Source organism: Varroa destructor, unplaced genomic scaffold (genome assembly GCF_002443255.2).
Source record: "Varroa destructor unplaced genomic scaffold, Vdes_3.0 BEIS01000004.1, whole genome shotgun sequence".
In the NCBI taxonomy this organism is placed as follows: domain Eukaryota; kingdom Metazoa; phylum Arthropoda; class Arachnida; order Mesostigmata; family Varroidae; genus Varroa; species Varroa destructor.
In genome coordinates, this window is record NW_019211457.1 from 47501755 (window position 1) to 47524628 (window position 22874).

General features: G+C 44.3%; 2 protein-coding genes across 9 annotated transcripts in view; one reads left to right on the top strand and one right to left on the bottom strand.

Annotated features, from left to right (window-relative positions):
* LOC111249597 (G1/S-specific cyclin-D2-like) overlaps positions 1 to 14613 on the top strand; it is a 36921-nt gene extending 22308 nt beyond the window's left edge. For all 5 annotated transcript variants that reach the window (XM_086986560.1, XM_022803648.2, XM_086986561.1 and 2 more), the window contains 3 exons: positions 4253 to 4421; positions 8377 to 8516; positions 11480 to 14613. In XM_086986560.1, coding sequence (XP_086842686.1) covers positions 4253 to 4421; positions 8377 to 8516; positions 11480 to 11677 — 507 coding nt within the window. In that variant the 3' untranslated portion in view covers positions 11678 to 14613. The remainder of the gene's footprint in view (positions 1 to 4252; positions 4422 to 8376; positions 8517 to 11479) is intronic.
* The window catches only part of PolG2 (DNA polymerase subunit gamma-2, mitochondrial), a 34422-nt gene extending 15846 nt beyond the window's left edge, over positions 1 to 18576 (bottom strand). Inside the window, exon 1 of one of the 4 annotated variants that reach the window (XM_086986556.1) lies at positions 18339 to 18576. Coding sequence is in view for 2 of the 4 variants with exons in the window: in XM_086986552.1 (XP_086842678.1) it covers positions 4819 to 5159 (341 nt within the window). In the remaining 2 variants the exon portion in view is untranslated. Of the gene's footprint in view, positions 1 to 1790; positions 1814 to 4818; positions 5175 to 9769; positions 9958 to 18338 lie in introns of those variants that run through there. The other 3 variants (XM_086986553.1, XM_086986552.1, XM_086986559.1) reach the window with 3 other exon arrangements.
* Between the last annotated feature and the right edge of the window lie 4298 nt (positions 18577 to 22874).

Below are 22874 nucleotides of genomic sequence, written 5' to 3' on the forward strand. Positions count from 1 at the left end.
CGAAAGGAAGAATATTCGACGAGGTAAATTCACGAAACGTTTGCGGTACCAATTTATTGAAGATTTGTGAAAAACTTAGTTAGCCTTTGAGCTGAAGAATTACTTTGCTTTTTTTCTTCATTGTTTCTACCGAACGCATCTTCACGTTAAGCATCGCCTAAAGCCATCCCACCGTCTACTAAGATCCAATACGAATGCTGATACATGCTTATATATCAGTACGTGGGAAAGCTAGGTAATTTTTGCCTATTGCCTTGCTTTTCTAGCCTTTCGTTGGAAAATTATAATTGGCCTTTGAGCCTGTTACCTTTACACAGGCATTTGTCAAGTGGTACAAAGTAGTATTTTGTAATTTTTTTTTTTGTAGCTCTTTTGAAATCGGTAAACAGATATCGGTGTCGCAGGTGTTCATATTTTCAGCATCCGATATAATAATTTTTGAAGTTTGAATATCGAGATTGAATTTGTTGATTTGAAGGAAACGTACGAAAGGCTCTACAATACTAGTTAAAACGTTGTCATTAGCAAGCAAGACATTTGTAAAAGCGAAGTAATAAGCAATAACGGCCACTACTTTGTTACCAACTTGGTAGAAAGTAAGGTAAGGCGTAGCGACCTTCCTCGATGACGGCCTCGTTCAGTCCATCTACCTCCCGCACCGAGTGGGTCTACAACTTCGAATTCGTCGTTCGCCGCTAGAGCGCGTTTGAATTGGTTTAAATCGGATTGAATGGATAAACCAAGACCGGCGTACGGACGTCACGCAGAAACGAACAGCAAAACACCTGTCTCTTGTTCTAGTCGTCAATCGACATGCTGCCGCGCGACGATCTCGCCTGTCTGTTCCGCTGCCCGGATATCTGCCAATATACTTTTACCTCCTCATCTCGATAGACGAAAGCCGCTACAGGCTCAAGTTATAAATAAGCCACAGGACCCAATCGCTGACGTGGCTGTGACGATGTCTGCATCAACGGCACCGCCGGCAGTAGCTTCATCCTCGATTCAACGAAATCGAATATCCACAAAGTTGAGCCCAAGTTCAATTGAGTTTGCTGAAAACAACGTTCGCCAAAGTAACAATAGCGGCAACGGCATCACATCAGGCCCTTAGCGAGCGCGTCTAGCTAGGAAGGCGCGTCGTCAGTTCTACTACCGCCACAGATCGACTACGGCGCCGGCAGCCGCTAACGCAGCGTTTTCTTTTCTCTTTTTTGGTCATCCGTTTCAGTAGCGGCAACAGCCGACGCATACCATCAAATGTGTCAAATCATGCAGAACTCGTGCGGTCACTGTCGGTCGAAAAACACCGGCCTTTTTCTACCACTCGTCGTCCTCTTAACTTTGTTCGGACACCGAGAGAGATTAGCCCGTTCCAGCCAGGACGCTCCCAGTTTTCGTCTTGCCCAGACCAAGTTGCGAATTGTTATCTTTGTCCTAAATGTCGGTGGCGGTCGCGACGGCGGCGGCCATCAACTCAAAACTGTTAAACCCGATCAACGAAAACACCAGTGAAGTGGTCGCTGGTATCCAATGGCCAGTATTCTCTATGTGCCTCTTTATTTTCCCTACTCGTTTTATTGCTCCACACTTTTTTCGCTGATTCTTCTTCTAACTGATCAGACCAGCCCGCTCATATTAAACCCGGCAATCGTGAGCAATAATATGTGTATCTCTTTGTTTTTCCCCGGCCTCCTCGATGGCTCTGAGGCGCGCGAATTTGCTTTACTAAATACCCGCCAAGCCGTTTGCACAAATGCATTATTGTACTCTATTGAGCTATTACTTACGTCTAAACGCGCTCACTACCCGTTTTACTCTAGTTCTTGTCCGTGGCCGCGGAATCTCAATGAACGAGTGGGCACTCGTTGGCAGGTTTGCAGCCGCTGAAAGTCCTATGTGCAGTTAGGCGCCAACCGAAACAGAAATCGAACGAATAACATCGGCGGCAAAGATCCACCGAGAAAAACAAATCCACAAAAGAGAAATAGAGAAAATGAATGAGCGAAAAATGCTTGAGGGACAGATAGATGACGAGATACTCAAGAGACGATTAAGTGTGGTCGTGCCCCCGACGCGCTTGAGCAGAGCGCGCACCGGAGACGACAGTAGATAGCACAATATAGGCCGATCCGAAACCTACAAACAAGCGAACATACATGGACGTCAGATAGTGATTGTCGGGCCTATAAGACCCGCCTACTTGTCTTGTCTGTGACTAGAATTGTGCGTATCGTGATATTATTAGTAATAACATAGTCCGATTAACGCCACGTGGGGCATAAGGCCTATGCATAGGCCATTCTCATCTGATGCGTTCCGTAAGCCTTTCGAGCTTCTGTCAGATCCTCTTTCAATTTCTGTAGAATAAGGTAATGGCTTGAGTATCTTTGTCGTGACAGCGCTGCCGTTCTGATGGGCAACACTATTATGAAACGCGGATCCGCTGACCGCATGGGAACAATCGTTTTACTATATTTTCAATTGCGACAGTCGGATTATGACGATCCGGTTACCGTAGTGCCTGATACGATCGTTGATGTCGGCAATGCATTCATATAGGAGTTATCGATTGGTTGTTTAGCTAGATCAATTACGTTCCACTAAGGCTTGGCAAATCGGCACCACTATCTCGCCTTCTTCTTTTGCCTGAATTGAATTGTTCTCCTGCTCTGGCCACAGCTCGAACACTGACATGAAGGACATTAGATGTCAAGTTGTTACGCAGCTATTGTCCATAAGGAATATAACAGCGTAGTATTGTTTTGTTGAGTTTTTTCCTTTTTTTTTTCTTCATTTGGAGACTTTTTATTCCATTAACTTAGCAAACGTTTCTTTTCGCACTTGTAGGTCCCCCACAGAGACTGCGATTCTTGGACCCTAATAGGCACTCAGACACACGTAACAGTGGCACGTACCTAAACAGACTCTAATAGGATGGAAGGAGCGGGGCTGATGAGCCACCGCGCGCAAGCGAGTGTTTTGTGTTGTCCGAACCGAAACACCTTTCATAGAGTTTTAATAATGCCCTTCATAATATTTCGCCAGTGCAGAAGTGCGCCGGTTGAAAAAGGGGCGAGCGACGTCAATTCAGCTGGTTAATTCTGACCATCAATTTCCCTTTTTCCGTCTCATTTGTTGCTGTTTCTCAAGGGCATTATCGAACAAGGTGGCGGCTGCATTGCAGCACCGCACAAATAGGCAGCAGACGAGGCTCCGAAATGCATTATTTCCAGTGGTACATATATAGCGGCAACAGCAGGCCCCTTGTCGATGATAATAATGATTAAGGTCCTGCTATTTTATAGAACTAACAATAGCGACCATTCGGACGTCAACAGTAGTAGCACAAGGAGTGAAAAAAACTCATGTTATTGACTCTGAAGGCTCCTTATGCCTCGACCAACTTATCTCATTTGATATATATATATATATATATATATATATATATATATATATGGTAAGTGTTATTACTATTGAACTGTCGCGGCCAGTTGTTTTGTTGCTTTCGAAGCACCAGGCAGCGGTACGACAAGGCAGGACAGACTGGTAATGACGGTAGACAAACTTTCCCCTCTGACGTCGCATAAACAGGGACGCTGTTCCGATGCGATGGTGAACAAAGACCGCCCCTTCAAGGTTGTCGATCAGCGACGTACCAATGTGCGCTGACTGTCGTTTGATTTTATTGTTTGTCGTCGCTGTGTCTGTTCATGTTGGCGTTCGGCAACAGGCGAAACGCGTCTCTCTTCTCGTGGTTTGTTTTTTTGCGTTCGTTGTTTGGGGTTCAGATTTTTCGCATGCACACCTTTACCAATGGCGCAATGACCGAGCCATTGCCACTAGCCACCATCGCTAAGGCCGTGTCAGCGAACTTCATGGGGGGCTCTTGACAGCACCGGGGCATTTAATTCGACTTCGTTTGATGGTCTGTTCCCATATGTTAAGAAGATGTTGGCTAGCAGTAATGCCGTCGGGGCAGTGCAATGCCACGTTAGACCGTCTCCAAATGATTGGCTCTATCGAGCTTAGGAGACTACAGAAAGCAACGTTATTTATATAGATCTACTATACACGAATAGGATAGGGCCGTCTATAGTAAATGAAAGTCCGAGGCTTTTGTTTCGACATGTTTCAGCACAGCGGTGTCGTTTGGTTTGGACTATTTGGCCCCAATATCTTGCCGTTGATGCGCTCGTCACCGTTGCTATTAATAATGGTGATTCAAACGTGTATGGTTTGATTCTTTCAGGAATGGGAGATGCTGGTCCTGCTAACCCTCGATTGGAATACGGCCTGTGTGATTGCCAACGACCTCCTTGACCAGCTCGTTCACCGGCTGCCACTAGATTCTCAGCACCAGAGGCAAAAGGAAACTCTTCGGAAACAGGCTCAAACTGTCATTGCGCTCACAGCCACTGGTCAGTGAGTTTTGGGAAATTACGGATTTGAGATTACAAAAATAATGTAAAGTAACCGAACTGGCAGATCAGGAGTCATAGCTGCTGATATGAGGTCCCTTTAAATCAGAGGTTGCGTTTGATCTCATCGTCTTTTGTACTGTTCGTGTTAAAGGCATCATATTATAGCAGCTGGAGTCTACGCCGTGAACTATAACAGCACGTGGTTTGCACATGTGCTTTAAAGTGCTTGATGCTGAGTACCGCCTTCCCAGCATAAAATTTCCGCTATCAAGGAGCTATCACACTATATCTGAAGGACACAATGTGATCGCCATAGGCAATAGGAATACTGTTAGTATGAATATTACACGCTTTTCGAACCAATCTACTCACACAGAGGTATACACACACATACTTAAAAAAGCAAACACACAGGCACACACGTATCGATGTGTACCGTACGTGGTCAAGTCTACCGCCACTGCCTTCGTCTTTGGCACTTGCTACTGCGGTCGCTGCCGCCGTCGCATTTGTGTTGCATTCTTTCAAAGCCTTAACGCGCAGAACCTTTACAGTGCCGCTGTGGGCGCGCTCGTGATAGTGATCCTGGCCAAGCCCGACTTCTCTGTGGTCCGTCGGCAGCTTTTTTCTGTCTTCACTCGTACTTTTCTTCTGCTCTTCTCGCTTTTTGGCTAGACTCAGATCCGTCAGCAGTTTCGCCCTCGGCGAATGAGACGCGAAAGCATCAATCGTCATCGTCGGTGCTGTTATTGCTGCCCGCTTTCCACTTGCCACCACTACTTTTAACGCTACTAGAGCGCCAGGTCTTCAGAACAGCAGCTACCTTTGGCGCCGACGAAAGTTTGCGGCGCGACTGGCGCATTTTGGGTGAAACCGGTTGAGCTGTCTGTTTGTCTGTGTATGCGTGCGTGCGTGTGCGTGTGTGTGTGTGTGTGTGTCTGTGTGTCTGTGTGTGTGTGTGTGTATGCGAATCGTCCAGACGTAGCTGCCGTCGTGGTCGTCGATGGCCAAGTGGAAGCATCCGAGCATTACAAAGATGCTGATGGCGGCGGTGGTGATGGCGATGTCCTTTTACTGCTCCCGATCGGATGAGAGCTGCCGCATACACACGTTCCTACTGCTGTTTGCGCCGAATCGGCGCTGCCTGTCGTCGTCGTCGTCGTCGCCGTGTCTGGCGATTACCGCCACTTGCTATCGCTGTCGTCGTTGTTGTTGGCTGTCGATACCACCGACAGCGGGAATTGACTGCAGCTGCGCCGGCGCATCGCGTCGCATCTCACCGTAGTATAGTAACAATCAGTTCATTGAGACGACAACAAGCTGCTGCCCGCGAAAAACCACTCACTGACTGGCTGACTCAGGATGGCGGCTGACCGGGGAAAGGATGAGTGCGCCAATAAGCAAGAAAAATTGAAAATTAGATGGAAAAGCAGCAGCAGAAGAAGGAGACGACATCGGAACGGACCCCAGTCCAAGCTGAAGCGTGCTGCGACTGGGGCTACGGCGGCGTTGGGGGCAAGAAATGTCGAATCCTCTATGTCTGCAAGTAAACAGCTACGAAGGCAAAGAATAGCAACGCTGAAGGGAAGAGGGGTGGTGATTTTGCCGATGCCGGCTTAATCGTTAACTACTAGCGGCACATTCGTTCTGCGCGGCTTGCGGCTGATGTTAGAGCTGGACAATGCGCGGACACAGAAACTGGTGGCGCGTCGAAACAAATAAAGGATAACGGATAGCGAAAACGGTAGAAAGAAGGAAACAGCAAACAGAGTCTGACACGAGACGCAATAACGGATTAGTCACAATTGTTGGCGCGTGCGTTCACTTGTTGTGGTTTGCTTGTGCGTCCAAGGGTTCTATGTAACGTAATCCGCATATGGGTGCGTGATTGACGTATGAACGCAATGAGGTAACGGAGCAAACGGTTGAGAATGCCGTTAGGATGGAGTGGTGAAATAGCCCGAAATAAAGGAAAAGAATTGGTGTAAGCTGGAATAAAGAACGCAGTTGCTCGAATCGTCCCATGAATACACACGACCAAGAAACCGTACAATTTATACCTTAGTTTACAAAGTACAATGCGTACTTTGAGACGTTTGTTCAGATGTATTATGTTGGCCATTTTACTTACCGTCGCCATCGCGTCACGGAAAGAGGGCTTTCTCTGACTCATTAATTCGCTGAACAGCCCCCCTGGAACAGCTTAAAAGCTAAAAGCCTAGGCAATGACCGAGAGCTAAGGCAACGAAAAGGACATTGCTGAATCGTTGCTCGATTGTCTATCTATTTTTCTGCTGCTGCTGAACAGAGATCTTGTTGCGACCTACCGTCTCAAATCACACATAAGCGTACGGCTGGTCTAAAGCGTCTGTTCAGAGATCAAGGAACACCATGCCATATACCATAAGATGTATTTAGATACGACATCAAGCGCAGCTCAATCACTCGCTCTAACTTCCTGTGTATGTATGTATTGTATCCGCGCGACGCGGAATCAAAGATTACGTCTGTGTCTACGAATTTCTGGCGTTCTGACGGACCGAATCAGGTATCTGCCTCGACAGATCTGCTACCGATGAAGATCAGCTTGCAAGGCGCGGCCACCATACGGTTTAACAGTAGCCGGAGTACTACTCGCTGCTAGCACCTCTGATACACGTTGAATTTCTGGGAGGAGTCAATCAAAACGTCATTCGTTGGTCACGTTCAACGTATCTTCAATTAACGTTAATCTTGCTCGTTCGAAGCTGTCGTTTACGAAAGAAAGCAGTCCCAATTTCATTTGATATGATGGCATTAATATATATCAAAATAAACGTAAGCTCCCGTCATCAGCGGTCACGAAAAGGCAGCTTGGATTGCTTCGAGTCTCGTTAACGTTTAGCCTCATTATTGGTAAGGTGTAAATCATTTTTGTGGCGTGCCTCGTGAAACTGTTCATTTACTAAGTCGAGCTAAATCAGCTATGGTATCAGAACATTTAGAGTATCTGAAAACGTTGTACGGAAGATCATTTATAGTGTTAACCGTAAGCAAACGCCACCACGACATTTTCAATGGACGTGGTCCAGACTAACCAGACAACGTCTTTTCTAGCGTGTTGCGCGCCAAATTCCTGCTTTAGTTTCGGGGCCTTTCTTTTGTCAAATTTTGAGATGCTTTCGGCGAAAACCGTTGAGGTCCTGTCGGGGCACCGCAGCTGCCCTCAGTTCTGTTTAGAGTATTCACCATCCACTATAGTAAGCAGTTACGGGTGGCTTTCATTCAACAAAGGCGGGCCAACCGTTTTTCTCAATGAAGAAGGCTCAGCCGACTGCTCGATGTGCTAGTGTACTAGATTCCCTAACATTCCTTGCTTTGTCCTGTCTGATACCTTCTAAATCTTCTGAACCACCGACTTCTTAAGGCTTGTCATTTTGCCTGTTCGGGCCTGCTTTAGTCGTTGCAAGAATTTTGAAGCCAAGATCTCGCCGCCGCCGCTTCGAAGTTTGCAAAAGCAAAGCTAATGGACTTGTTCGAGATCTTTCACTGTCCAGGTTCAAACGTTCGAGCGTTTGACATTTCCGCCCCCTTTGTTGTCCTGGTTTTCTAGTGTTGAGAACTACAACCGTTGAATCCTGAGACTTCGGCCAAGGCATTCTTGAAATTTCTTCTGCTTTCTATTGGGCCCGTCTTAGCGGTATCAGAATCAATGGGCACGGAGTTCAAGCCGCAAGCTGCGCGTTAGTTCGCAAGACATTCTTCATCTAAGCAGACACACACACACACACACACAGAAACCTGTATCCGCATTTTTTGCGCATAAAATGGAGAATTGGTGTTGCAAATGTCACCAATTTTTTTCAACGGACGCGTATACAAAAACGATAGTTTTTTTGGCTTGTAGGATCGTTTGAGTGAATTTGGTTTCTGACGAATGTTTCATTTCCTTCGCGCTCGTCGTTTGTTGCAGAGTTCAAATTTAGCCATTACATACCCTCGATCGTTGCTGCCGCTTCGATGGTCGTCGCAAGCGGGTACGTCCTGCGTCTCTCACGGAGACAGAAATCTGACATGATGAAATGGGCCCAACTGGCAGTTCGCGCAGATGAGGTACGTTTTAACTATCACATTAGTAATTGCCATAGAAAAAAAAAAACATGTTATAGTATCGGTAAACACAAATGTGTTAGCTGTTCGTATTTTACGTGGTACGTTTTTTAGAGTCGGCACGGTTTGCTGTTACGCGTTTCGTGGATCATGTTTAGCGCAGGTTGTAGTAATTGCTGTTGTGACACTGCCGTTTCCGCCGCTGCTGTGGGTTAACGTTTGTTCTCAGTGGAGCGACGGCTGTCAGTCGACCAATGTGTTGCCGGTTGAAACGAACAAACGAAACGGCCTGAGTTCGTAGGTACATTAGTAGTGCCTTACCAGTAGCGGCCAACATCACGGCAGAACCAGCAATAGCTGCAGCAGACGGCCTGTGACTGTTGTGAATGGCAGCTGCCTAGATAGATACTGATGGTGGTGATGATCCGGCGATACTCTGTATACACTTAGAGCCCTAACTGATAGTGCTGGTGCTAGGTCTTGATGGTGGGCCCGGTGTTGGAGCGCTTGGTCGAACGCACCAGGGCTGACGCAGACTGTCCCGCGATCGTTGCGACAATTACAGTCCCCTCAGGTCGCTTGACCGTAGCACTGTGCTTCTACACTCGGAGAGGTAGGATTTGGAACAGGAGGACCGTCGTTCGTTTGGACCGTCCAGCTCTTTGAGTCTGACAGAACGGAGCCAGACCGGAGAGATTAGGTCATAGCTATAGACGTCGTACTTTCGTTTCTACCTGATATAAGTATACGTTACAGTTAGTATCGCTTTATAGAGCGCCGCTCGAAAATATCGAGATATCAGAGCTTCTATAGAAGACAATACTAGAGAGCTAAAGTGTAGCGGCTTAAATGTGCAGCGCCGTAAATGGTCTACACGTTCTAAACGTGTTGGGTTTTACACATTGTTACAAAGGGGAGCGACGAGTGCGCTTGCCAGGTCGTGTTTATCCACAGCTAGCTATCACTGCCGATGGTTGTTATTTAGACTTCGTCGACTTTGGATATCGGCAACATGGAGCCGTGCGCTTGTACTGGTATCGACCTGTGTCTGTGATGACCGCATACATTTCACAATATCGAATGATCGTTATCTGGAACTTCACCTTTTGCGCTTTTCACTCTCTTTCTCGATTCCGCTCTGTCAGATTGTTGTTCTTTCACCACGATAACTTCTCTACTGTGAGAGATTCGTGGCTCGATGCTCCATGCCTGGCTGTTCATGTACATCGGCTCGTTTTCATTTCGGCAATGCTCACCTTAACACTTGAACGACTTCTGACGTAGGACCTCCCGGACGAAGACGCCACAGACTCGCAAACCACCACTGCCGGCGCCATTTCCACAACCGGTATAACTGGTAAACGCTACTGTGGCTGCAGTTATCGATGCCGCTGCCATCGCCGTCAAGAGCTCTTAATCCGCAGTACATGCTAAAGCCCAATAAAATCTCCCACAAGCTGCTCGAAGCCAGGTCTACAGCCATCAAACACTGCCGATTCACAGTGTGTGTGCGTGTGTGTGTGTGTGTGTGTGTGTCTGTGTGTGTGTGTGTGTCTATCTATCTATCTATCGCTAACATTGCGCACGACGCTGAGCATCGCGCCGGGTTTTATTACTGTAAACGAGCGATCATTTCGACCGGCTCACTGGCCCGTGCGTCGCTCGTCGCTCCCGTCGTTCACACCATCCTATTCCGCCTTACTACGCAGAGCAAAATTGTAATGCAGTCTTGTAATTACTGATAGTAGTAGTAGTAGTAGTAGTAGTAGTAGTGGTTGTTGTGGTTGTAGAAATAACGCTATAAGAAAACGTCGGAGCGACATCACTTGGAATGCCGACACCGCAGCTTACCGTAGTTTTTCATTCTCCTCCCACAAGTTAAACACCCATCGGATCGAATCAGATCCAGAGCCCGATTCATCGAACGAGCACCGCGTGATCACTCGTCATTGTCGATTGTTCGTTTCGCTGTCCCGTCTATGTAAGCGTCGTGCAACATGTTGAAATTTTCATTTGTACAACCTGCCTCACGCTAAAGATATCATAATGTATTGATTGTCAATACATAGAAAAGAATAAACGTAAAAATAATTCGCGTGGAAAAAGCCGGACGCATCTCTTTGCTGAGACACAGGGACAACAATGATTTACTGCAGGACACTAAAACGTATTATCAAGAACGATTTTCTGTATACATACTTTTCTATTAAATGTTGATAATTATAATAATCTTATAATAGTACAGTAGCATATATCCGATGATCGCAAAATCCGACGCCCTGGTGTTTAGCTACGATAAAGGCGGTACGATCCATAAATATATCCTGAGGTACTATACGATAGACGGAGTACGGCCTCTATTGCTTTTTTATACTGCTGTTGTTGTTGTTTTTATTGTTCCGTTGTTGCTGTTGTTCGTTCTACTACAAATATGCAGCTATGATAAAAAATTAATAATAGTCATAGTACGTACGACAAAGATACACCTCATAGACGTAATTGCAGTAGCAGCAGTCGGTTCGATCTTTAAGGCGTGTCCGGGAAGCGAGACCGTCCGCCACTACCCCAGGAGATAAATCGTCGAAGGAGAACCCTTCGTTACCGCTGGCTCTCGAAAGACGCTACTTAGATAATATTGCGATATACGTAGGTAGCTCAATGGAAATAAGATAAATTAGGGACGACATAACACCAATTTCATGAACGAAGAAATCAGAATTAACGTGGACCCTTTAGCAACGACACGTAGTAAAGAATCCAATCTAGTAAGAACAACAACAACAACAACTTCGCAGATTACTGACATAAGCGCTCAAATTAATGGCGGCTAAGTTGGCCGTTGCTAGCGGATAGTGTCGCTAATTAGAATAATCTATAGATAAGAAGATAGATAAGCTGAGCGATATCTAAAGGAATCTAATAATCCAAAATGTTATTTACTTTTTTTTTTCCCTTTCGATCCGTAGGAGGAATTAAGGGTCTGTACCGAGGCAATCGATGACTTTATCACGAAGAACTTCGCGCCCCAGGTGCCGGCTGAGGACTCAGCTCCGCCCGCTGGTCCCGTTGAAGTACATCACAAAGTCAAAGAGGACATTGCCGTAACAAATCAAGGCCAGCCCGAGACACCAACGGATGTCCAGGATGTCCTAAGCGATTTTTGAACGTTCCCCAGTAAAGGCTACGACGGCCTAGTTAGAACTGTTGCAGACTGAGGATACTTCCCGCAAAAAGAAGAACCCTGATACGAGCAACTTGAATTGGGGAATACGCAAAAGGCTACTTGTATAGTTTCTTGCTACCGACAGATCTTCGATGAGAGCCCTATACCAATAAATCGGTGGACGCTGAAATACAAGAAGGTTCCTTTTTCCCCGGCGACCTGCTCCCAATTCAACTAGTCAGAAACTACCCCCGTGTGTGCATCAGTATATTTTCCTAATAGTTTCCGAATAAAGGACTAACTAATAGCCCCCATCAGGAAGAACACCTGCTGAGAAGAAGAATTCGCCGCCACTAGCACCCCGACCGAGAGTAAGCCTGGGAACATTCATTTGTCCACTAATTTACAGAAAGCCCAATATTTGCGCGCTCTTATGCAGAGTTAACAAACACGAATTTTTTACGAAGGAGAAGAATGATCCATACAGAGGCTGTCCGCTGTACGTTCGCTGGTCGGCTTCTTGTATATAGTTAATACTCTACACAATATTTCTGGACACAATTTTACCAGAGAAAGAAAGGGAAAAAGGAAATAGAGTGGCAGAGAAAGAGAGCGCGCGTAATACAAAAAAAAAAAAAAAAAAAAACAAAAACAAAAAGAAAATGGCCAAAGCGACATCTTGTTTTTCTGTAGAATTGTTCGGCGCGATCCTAGAGGTGAACGCGTTCTTAACCAATATAGGAAACTACGGTTACCGAATTTGTAGACTTATGAACATATCGGGTGACCGTTCATGAAATAGTAGCCTTAAGTACGCCAACGGGTAAAGTCTGCTGCTTGTGGAGAAAATCGATAATGCTCAATACTCCATCGACACAGGCACTGGGTAAGCAGTACGTTTGCGGGCTGATCAAGATGTAGTCAACACATGTGCGAACACAGCACAGCCAAGTGCAGAAACCTCTAAATGAAGACGATAAAGGCTTCACTTTGTAGATTTTCTATGGGTAGGGAGAGGCACGAGGCAAACACTTTTTTTTTTTACATACTTTGACGTTCCGCGTTTGAGCTAAGAAATCGACAAAAAAAAATGCAGGTCTGTGTAAAGAGACGTTTATATTCGCGTACTGGTTACATCGATCGTCGCGTTTGAGTTTTAACATAAGATGGGCATTAATCATTTTTTTTAACCCTTAACTAATCCTGACCACAATAAGGCATTAGACATATTTTACCAAGAAGCTGCGGGTAGACATATTGGTGAAGACTTTTGGGTTTCTTTTATAGCTGTTTGTTGCGGTGATGCCAATATGACTTCGAACTTGTAGCGGTATTACCACAACGAACCGATAGCATTTCTCTACGAAGAGTACTAATAACATACGATATATGTGCGCGTGGTATTTGAACGCATGCTTCCGCACCCTCCAGGGGTACAGCTCGGCAATGAGCGATGCCGCAGGCTTGAGTGTCATTCGCTTCTTGGAGGTCAGAGAGCAACAGAACACAGGATTTTGAGAAGCATTTTTCTACAAAACAGTCATTATATTACTTGAATTCTGTATTGTTTCGATACGACGATAGATATATATATATATATATATATATATATATATATATATATCTATGGAAAGAGAACAGAAAGGCATCTTTCGCTTATACAGATCGATTGAGGTCGCTCGTAACCGTATAGCAGTATTACACGTATACCCAGCGAGACCACAAAGTTTTAGATCAGGTGTTGGCAGGCATGCGACGATCGCTAGTTAGACATGTGCAAGATAAAAGTATTACCTAGACGAAAAAATAATGATTTGTGACACAAACACGGGCCGATTCTGTTTCCGTTTGCCAGAGCAGTCTCGTAACGAAAACGACCATTCTCGCCGTATCTTGCCGGCAATACAGATTTACTGATGGACGATTAAAGCATCTGGGTAACGAGACGGCATGAGCTTTTCTCATTGAGAAACTATGGAAGAGTTCATGGCTGTAATAGAAGGTGTTAGTTATTAATACCGTTAAATTGATAGTAATTATTAACCTTATCATCAGTATTATCATCACTGTGATTACAATGGTGATGATTTCGTACCGCAAATTTTGAATTAAAGATAAAAATCATTATTGATCATATATACAAATGTCAATGAGCATTATATTTATGCGAGGAAAAAAGATGCTGAAAAATGCAACCCATATGCCCGGTATGAGGGCGTAGGAGTTAAAAAAAAGTTCTTTCCATTTGTGATATAAACGAAAATAAAAAATACGGAAGAAAATAGTAGTAATGATGTCATATATATATATATATATATATATATAAATATAATCTGTGTGCACTATAATAAATGGAAAAAAACACGATATTAAAATATCAAAGCCAACGAGGAAGAAGCAGATCAATAGCGAGACGAAGCTTGTTTGAAGATGTTCAAAAGCGAAGAACGAGATATATGTGTGTTACAAACAACATTGACAAGAAGAACACGCTATTGATACGAGACGGTTAACACGACAGCATGGAAAAACAGTGTCGAAAAGTCAATTCGTTATTCCGTTTGTTTTTTTTTTTTTTTTTTTTTTTTTTTGGGCTATTTTTTTCCCAATGTCAAGCCCAATGTTGGACGATGACACAATTCATGTCAAGTAATGTCATCTGTAATAAAGAGCTGTAAATATAAAAACGATAATAATAATAATAATGAAAATATTTAGTAACGATAAAATAAGTAAACATCGGACAAGGTCCTCGTGACGGTGATCTTGACGAGGGCACGATTGCATGGCGATGATCAAACGATGGGGCAAAACATCTGCTATGAAATCTGATGATCATGGTGATAACTTCGAAATCCATAAAGAGAATAAAAATATGACGACAAGAAAAGTGGCAAAAACAAACAAATAAAACAGTTCTCTTTATCAGCAACTAAATTTGAGTGTCTTTAATTTAGTAAACTTCAATATAAATAAATAGGCCAAACAAATAATTTTATAGCTGAAATTGATCAATGAGGCAATCCGCAGCTTTTGCAAGATTTGTACAGGAACAAAACTATATCATAATAACGAAAAACGTAGATTTGCTTTTTATTTGTGAAAAAATTACTTAGATCCGTTATGTAGTACAGTCCAGACTAGAAGCTAGTTCAATAAGCAGCAACAACAACAACAACAACAACAACATCAACGCTCAAAAAACACGCACACAACCAGACTAGAAAAGCTGCAACAAATACAGAATGTTGTTACGTTAGTTTTTTCGATACAATGTTACTATACGTTCCGATACGATGGGTATGTCTAGTGATAAGCCACAGCTACGGAGACGATGCTAGTGATATTACATGATTCTTCATGATACCCGTACATGCATATGTTTCTTTCTTTTAAAGGACTTCTCGTTGTCGATGTCCGATTAGAGAAAAGATGCTATCACCCACCAGGACTGGGATTTCTCAGGTTAAACAGCCGGAACGATTAAGCGACCGCCGTCGAACCGATTCTGTTTTGTCGGACATCTGGTAGACGCGACCGGGGAAACAACTATGACCATGGCGACGAAGGCACACGCCAAGGGGGATATCAAGAACGGCTGTGGCATGGCACGAGAGACTTCACCACAAGCGCTGAGCCATATATTGTACAAGTTGAGATATATGTTTTCCCCAACAAACGGTCATGCTGTAGATGGCCGCGGTAGGAAAGTGGTTTCGCGAAACAAGACGCATTAGTACATCATATGTGGGTCATAATCGTGGTGGTCACGTTTATGGCCATTTGATTTTTTGTGTAGTAGAAAATAAGAGCACGAGGAGCTAGTGCTATGTTCGATATCGGAAAGACCTTGCGATCTCAATTATAAACAACATGAATCATAAATCTGTAGCCTGTTTTACAACTAACCATTTAAACAACAACGGCATTTAAGATCATTCTTACTGGAGCTCGAACGTGATCGAATTTGTACCGACAAAGTCCCTTGGGAACTGTCATTGACACAGCATGACCTTTCCATAGCAGGAACGTTTTTGAAATGGTTTGTTATGAATTAGAGGAACTCGCAAAGCTTTCACACACCTACAGTCTTAATATATCTCTGCTGTTGTCCTTATCCAATATTTTGTTGCTGAAATCATTTTCGAGAGATCTAGTCATTTTATTGTTTCGCCTTCTCCAGGCAAAAGGTGACATTGGACATTTTTAACGAATAAAAAATCAAAAATCGCTGGTTTCCTCACAACGTGACCGAGAATTATCGTTGAGAGGGGTTCATAATTCACGATGTGATTGCTGCCGATCCTGCTGAGAGTTTTCCAGAAGCACCGTTACGAGTAAAAAGCAAATTCTGGCTACTGCCAAGCTAGCATAATTCCGCTACCATTTTAACATATCGATGATACCCGAACGGCGGAATCGACTTCCTCTTTCTTGATCGATTTTGTCCTTACGCAAGGTAGCCAAAAAAAAAAATAGTAACAGAGGGAAAAATGAATGCATGTTATATTTCAAAGGTATTGCCGCTGCGAAAAGTGCCGGTATTTGTGTTGGCCAGTCAGGGCTCTAACTCTTAAGCGCCGCACGAGGTCCAGTCCTTCCAAGCCATCACTGAAAGGCATTGCGGAATCTGTTGTAAGCATTTCTATACATCCTACCTAGCAGCAGCAGTAGCAGCAACAGCAACAGCATCAGTAAAGTTGGTCCTCCGGCATCTGCCGCTTCTCTGAAAGCCTCTGTTTTGTTTGGTCTTTGATAAAAATACCTTCACTCGGCATATGTCTATCTTCTACTTCGCGACGAAATAACTTCGTCGTTTGACGCTGCGGCAGGCCTTCAGTTTCACCGGTGGTTCTTTACTGATCCTTCCTCCAGTGTTTTACGCTGCCCTGATCAGTCTCCTACAGACTCACTCTTCATCGTTCGCCGCCTTCGTATGCTTCGGCCCTGATCGAAAGACGAAACAGTAGAGAAACGAAGAAACCCAACAGTACTAAAAGTACCGCAACGTAAAGCGGTACTTTGACGGGATAAAGCCCCTCGGCAGCGGAATCGTGTCGGAGTGCTGCACGGCAATGCTACGCCGGCGACCGCGAAGGGGGTGCGCGGTAACACTTTACAGAGGGGGAACAGCAAGAGGCAATCAGTAGAAGAAAATCAAGAAAAAAAGGTGCATAGGAAATACGTATGCCAGCACACGCAGCATTTACTGCATATCGCACAATCTAATGCGTCCGCCTATAGAGGACGGTCGCGGCGTATATGAGGGAGTGATGTGTGGCTGCTGCTGCTAGATAATAGTAATAAATGTTGAAATTCTTTGAAAAGCGCTGTAAATTTTTCTTCCAGTCTCTTTGCCGCTGTACAGAGTTTCACACAATGTTAGACCTGACGCTTTCAACGGCATCGCAGTATGTGAGTGACGCAGTAAACGGATATGTATATCGTTGTCAATGGGCGATATTCGATTAGGAAGGCTGAAGCATTGGGTTCAATAATAATTATCATCAGAATAGTAATGGTAAATTGACCTAGAAGAACAAAAGCTAGAGTTGCTCAAAGCGCATTGGGATCCATTTTTAGATAGACAATGTTTAATTAGCATTGTGCTTCATAGAGCCGAACAGGAAGGGGTCTAAAGAGGTTACTTAGACAACGAACTTGATATATTAGGCATTTCTGAGCGAGACCCGCTACAATCTAATTAACTACAGCACTGAGATGAGTCTCGTTATTACAATGTATATATGTCTGATATGAAAAATGCATGGAATACATGAATTCAATGTTGGACATCTTCGCGGATAGCCGAACGGGTTCAGGCATCTGATCTCAGTGGCAGCATGCCGTAACTAGCAAACCTGTTCCCTACACGAAACTGTCATAAACGGCACTCCTTTAATTTGCCTCTTAACCGTCCGGGTATACATTCTCATTTATAAATCTCATTTTTTTACCGTTTCGCAACAGCTTTTATGTTATGCTATTCTTGCATATCTTGCAAGAATTTCCAGCTTGTATATAGCTATAGCAGGAACGTACAAGTTCGCTTCGGAAGCACGCAATTTATTCGTAAAACAACGTACCTGATGCTGACGACAACAGCTGACGCCAAAGCTCAATACAAACAGCGCGCTATTATCGATCAAAAGAAAATTGCTTTGCCAGCTGAAGAGACTGGGGCTGGACGACGATAGAACATATCGGTCCGAATTTTTCCTTGGGATCCTGTTAGACGTCGCATATTGGCACGCAGTATCCATCACACATCGATTTTTCTCTAGTTTGTTGTAGTGCAAACTGTGGTATCGATTGGGTCAAATGCGTCACATGGCAACATACTTCCAGTTTAGTCCATGCATACAACACATGACCGGGTCATTGGCAGTTGCTGGCTGCCCAGAGTCTACTAGCGGGCTCCGCGAGTCCAGCAAAAGCAGCCCAGCAGAGCTGGTAATGAGATAAACGGCAGCTACTCATGCCGATAACGACGGGAAATCGAGGCAAGAGCAGAACACAGGCACCCAAGAAAAATCATCGGACTATCAAGGAGATAAATTTAAGTTATGACAAAAACGAATATTGACGCTTCGCTTCCAGGCCAAAGCAAGTAGAGCAGCGGCGCGCTTTTGCTAATGCAGGTGTAACATTGCACAGTTTACCTTCTATCTTACTGATGCATACTGTGAGCCAGGCCAAGCAGGGCTTGACCTCCGGACCAGATCGGCGTGAAGGAGCTTCGTCCGATGAGAGCATGTGCCGGTCAACTGGAATTTATTGCATGGAAACGAAATCGCGGGGTGAATTGCAAACGTCGTATTTATCCGATATAGTTGGGTCACTTGGAAAGATTTTGGCGAGCGCGGAACAGCGGATAGCGTCGTCGAAACTGGGCCGTCCTATAATATCAGAAGAGACATTTATAATAGAAGGGCGAGACCAGAAACTGACTACTCGGCGTCCAGACGCTGTGCGTTTTACGCTAGCTGGAACGTGTTCGATGATTTTCCAGAGTCTGAGTTGCCAACATGTAAATAATTTCAGTTAAATGGAGGTTTACCGACAATGGCAGCTACTAGCTATTGAGCTCTAATAGCTTCGGAAATGTTTTAACAATAAATCATGAATGATATATATATATATTTCGACAAAGCCTGATTTTTTTAATAATTTTTGAATTCAATAAGATCACGCCGTAGCGACAAGTATTTGTTTCTTTGACAAGTTATCGGTCTGAGGAGAACAGCGTTGGGCAGAGTTGTTTTAATAGAAAAAATATATCTAAAAATATTTAATCAGTAATGATATACAGGTGACAGCCTAAGGAGAGAGGCTGTACTTGTTGAGGACCTTTTTTTTATTCATTATCTGTAATATCTACCTAACATCTTCGCTACAGCTTGTTAAGCGTTACGAGATCATTGTGAAATGATCCTAAATGGTATAACCGCCATCGTAACACATCATTAGCTGAAACATCGGTTCCGACAACGTTGATTTTTTTTTTACTTCTCCTCCACCCTTGTGAATCATCTACGGGGCACTGGAAACAATATAAATAAGAATGCATCAAAAAGGATTCATCTGTATCATTACCACAATAGGACCAAGACGGGAATAGGCCGGCAGTAATTCGAAAAAACATCCCGCCACCGTTTATCGTCGCTGGCGTCATTGAAAAACGCCCCTCAATGCGATTTGTCCACTCCCACCCGCTGAAATAAGGAGCCACTTGAAAACCTGCATCACCTCATTGATTATTTATGGATGTCGCTTGATCTCAAGACGTACGAGGCCAATGGATGAGTATTACTTTCGTTACTTTTCCAAAAGTTGCCGCTAATGATCGAACCGTGTTCCAGGGCCGATACGTTTTGGAACAATGACAACAAAATGGCCTCATATTCCTGCAACAGCTCTCGCCGTAGCGTTAAAATGGGAAAAAAATTATAGGAAAACAGTGGTTCACTCGATACTTTACGCTGTCTTTGTCTGAAGAGGAGCGACGCTTCTTTGAAATTGACTACAGACACATTAATACCTACAATAGCAACAACAGTTGAGAAAGTCGACGGCCCCCGTATGCAGTATATGTGCAACGAGGTGACGTGCCACCAGTGGCGCCCGAAAGCAAAGAAACTTGTTTGTACTGAACTAACTTACAAAAATTGAATAAACGAAATCGACTGGTTGCAAGATTAAGGCGATGACGTGTAGGGTCGAAGACAGAGTCCAAGCCTCTGGACTCCGGTCCGTCTGACCTCGGCCTTAGCGGCCTTTGCTACTGCCGTCTCTGCTGCATTCAGCATCTTGGTTTGAAGTGTTGTTTATAGACCCTCCTATGCAGCAGTGAGTAGCTGCAGAAGTTGTTCTTCTACTTTTTCTGCAGAGAAGATCTGCTGAGTCGATGATGCCGGCTCTATCACCGGAACTGCTATCGCTGCGTGTGTAATGCGGCAACCGCCATCCAGCGAACTTGCGCGGCGACGTTCGTTTTGCTGCCGTTTGTCCGGCAGCAGCCTTTGCTATTAATAGACGCCCCGTCATAGCCACACGCATTAACGCAGACAGAGAGACAACTCATACAATCATTACGAGCTGGCACAACCACATTGGACGGTAGTACTATAGTTACTACTGCATACGCGACTGCTAATGGAGACTTTTTTCCAGCTGGTTCGTTCCTGTGGAAACGACCTGCGACTCACCGGGGTGCCTTCGCTTTCTTCTGGAAACACACAGAAAGCTAAACGGGCCACAACAACGACTAAACACTGGTGCCGCTCCGGTGGTCAGTCGTTTACTTTGTCTGCTTGCCGCCAGCCTGATCGACTAGCGTCGGTCAATCGTTGTCTGGAATATCTGCATTGCTTTACAGCGAGCAGATCGAAAAACGCGAAGGAGCCCTCCCGGGATTCGTCTGGCGAAGTCAGACGATCGCCGAACACCGCCAGGCATCAGGCGCCGGACGCTTGGGCTCGACTACTGAATTGAGGATCGAAAACGACGATTGTTGCTTTCGCGGTCGTTGATGCTGTTGTTATTGTGGTTGCTGTCGTCAATGTTGTAATTTTTTTCGTAGTCCACTCGCCGTTTTGTCTCAATAAATTACCGTTCGAATATGAAATAAAGTGACAGCGGCATGAGTTGATCAAGAAAGTGTCAAACGAAGATAGCAGCAACAAATCCATAGATAACATAACAGCGATATGAGAGTGGCTCTATGTAGATACAGGGTGAGGCAAAAATCTTTTGGCAGTTCGAGACTTCATTTTTCTTTACTCTCACTGTAGCTTACTCTCCCGCTACTTTACCAGATGTAAAATTAAGATTTTTTCAATTACTAGGAAATCTTTTTTTTTATGTCGGAATGATGTCCGTAGAGGAGCATGATTAAGAGGCAAGAGCTGTGCGAGCTACTATGGCTGATTTTCGCAGGTAAAATTAGATAGAGTTTAAAAAGTGTTAGCTTTTATTGTGAACATAATGAAACTAGGAGATGTGTTAGTGCAATGCGCCATAGAGGATGATGGTTTTTCGGGTTACCGTAGGACTTACTAATTTCATTCGAAATAGGATGAACGCGAGTATAAAAGATGTTCTTTTATTTAGAACGATCACAATTACTGTAGTAAATTAATAGTTAAAACGCTCTTCAGAGTACGCTTTGTGACTGACTTATCGACGTATCTTATACTCGCGTATCAACAAAGTAAACAGAACGATACCCTTCTAGTAAAAGAAAATGGCTTAAAATTGAAGTCAGTGAAGTTCGAAGTCCATCTGCAGCTTTGCCTAGAATTCAGAGTCGATATATTTTAGAAGAAATTTAAGTGTTGTTAGTTTAATTTGTTGGTAACGGCTAGACTTTACTAGAGGCCTTTTGTGACCTCTCAAAACAGAAATGCTTATTCTGCTTTGCCCTTTCACACGAATGAGCCAATAGGATCGACCTGTTGGAGTATAAAGAAGGCATATCAATCGCTCAACTATAATTAGTGATGACTCGAATTCAAGCGGGCGGGGACGCCTTTATGTCTGATGTGTACGTAAATTCAATCTGGGCTCCCTGATGAAGTGAATCATTGAAGGATTCACTTGAAGGATAACAGTGTGAACTATTTCTTATAGTTATTTTCATTGCTAAGGTTATTGGATTTCATAGCAAGCCATCTACGAATAAACTGGTTAAACGCGTTAAAGATCATTATACAGGAATTGGACAACACCAAACTCGTAAAGCCTACTTTTGACCTACTAGCATAGCGAAATATACCACGGTCGTTTCAACTCGATTTCGAACCGCACATATCTTTTTGCAGACATAGTACATCCTTTGGTCTTTCAGCCTAGCCCCATCTCTGCGGATCCGATTGATATTTCGTTCCACGAATGCCCCTTTGACTTCAGAAGGTCGACGAAATAGGCCGTTCTTTTGTCGTGAATACTTTTTGTCACCATCACCTCCCTCAACATTTCATTGTCCTAGATTCGAAGTCCCTCAATATTTCTCGGATGACGTGCAGGTAGCCGACAGGGACAAAGACCATCGTCACAAAAAATGGTCGCAAGCCAGCTTTTTTTGTGTTATTCGTTCAGTATATGTATAAATGTGCTCTTCTTAGAAGGGTTTCATTGATCGAGGTACTGAAGAAACCTTGAAGCGATTATTCCGAGTGCCGCCACGCAGGCCATGCACGCAATTTTTTATGCAATAAATCGAAGTCAAAATCTGAGATTATACGTAGATGTTTAGCTGAATTGATTAAGCAGGCTTCACCTGTCTTACTGGATGTATTTGCCCCAGAACGGAGCTTTTCTTGGTCGCCTTTTCTAAATAGGTGGCATCGTAAACGAGAACGACCGGAAGAATCAAGAGAAGAGAAAAGGCTCGAAGCCCCCTCCCTTCAGCCCCATTTATGTGTGGAACTTCAATAGAAGATCTTCCGGTTTGTACTTGACTTCATTGAGGTGAAGCGACTCTTCTGCGTGCGTTTCGCGGGTCTGCTATATTGATCTGGTACCAGTCGGCAATACGCAAGCACACAAATTGGATATTAGTAATGAGCCTACTCGTTTGAACCTCCAGTATTGGTTTGATGGTAGGTTTACGGTGGTATCGATGAACAGCGTACCGTTACCCCACAAACGTCAGAGGCAGATGAAAATCGCCGTATTGGCATATGCGAGGCATGCTG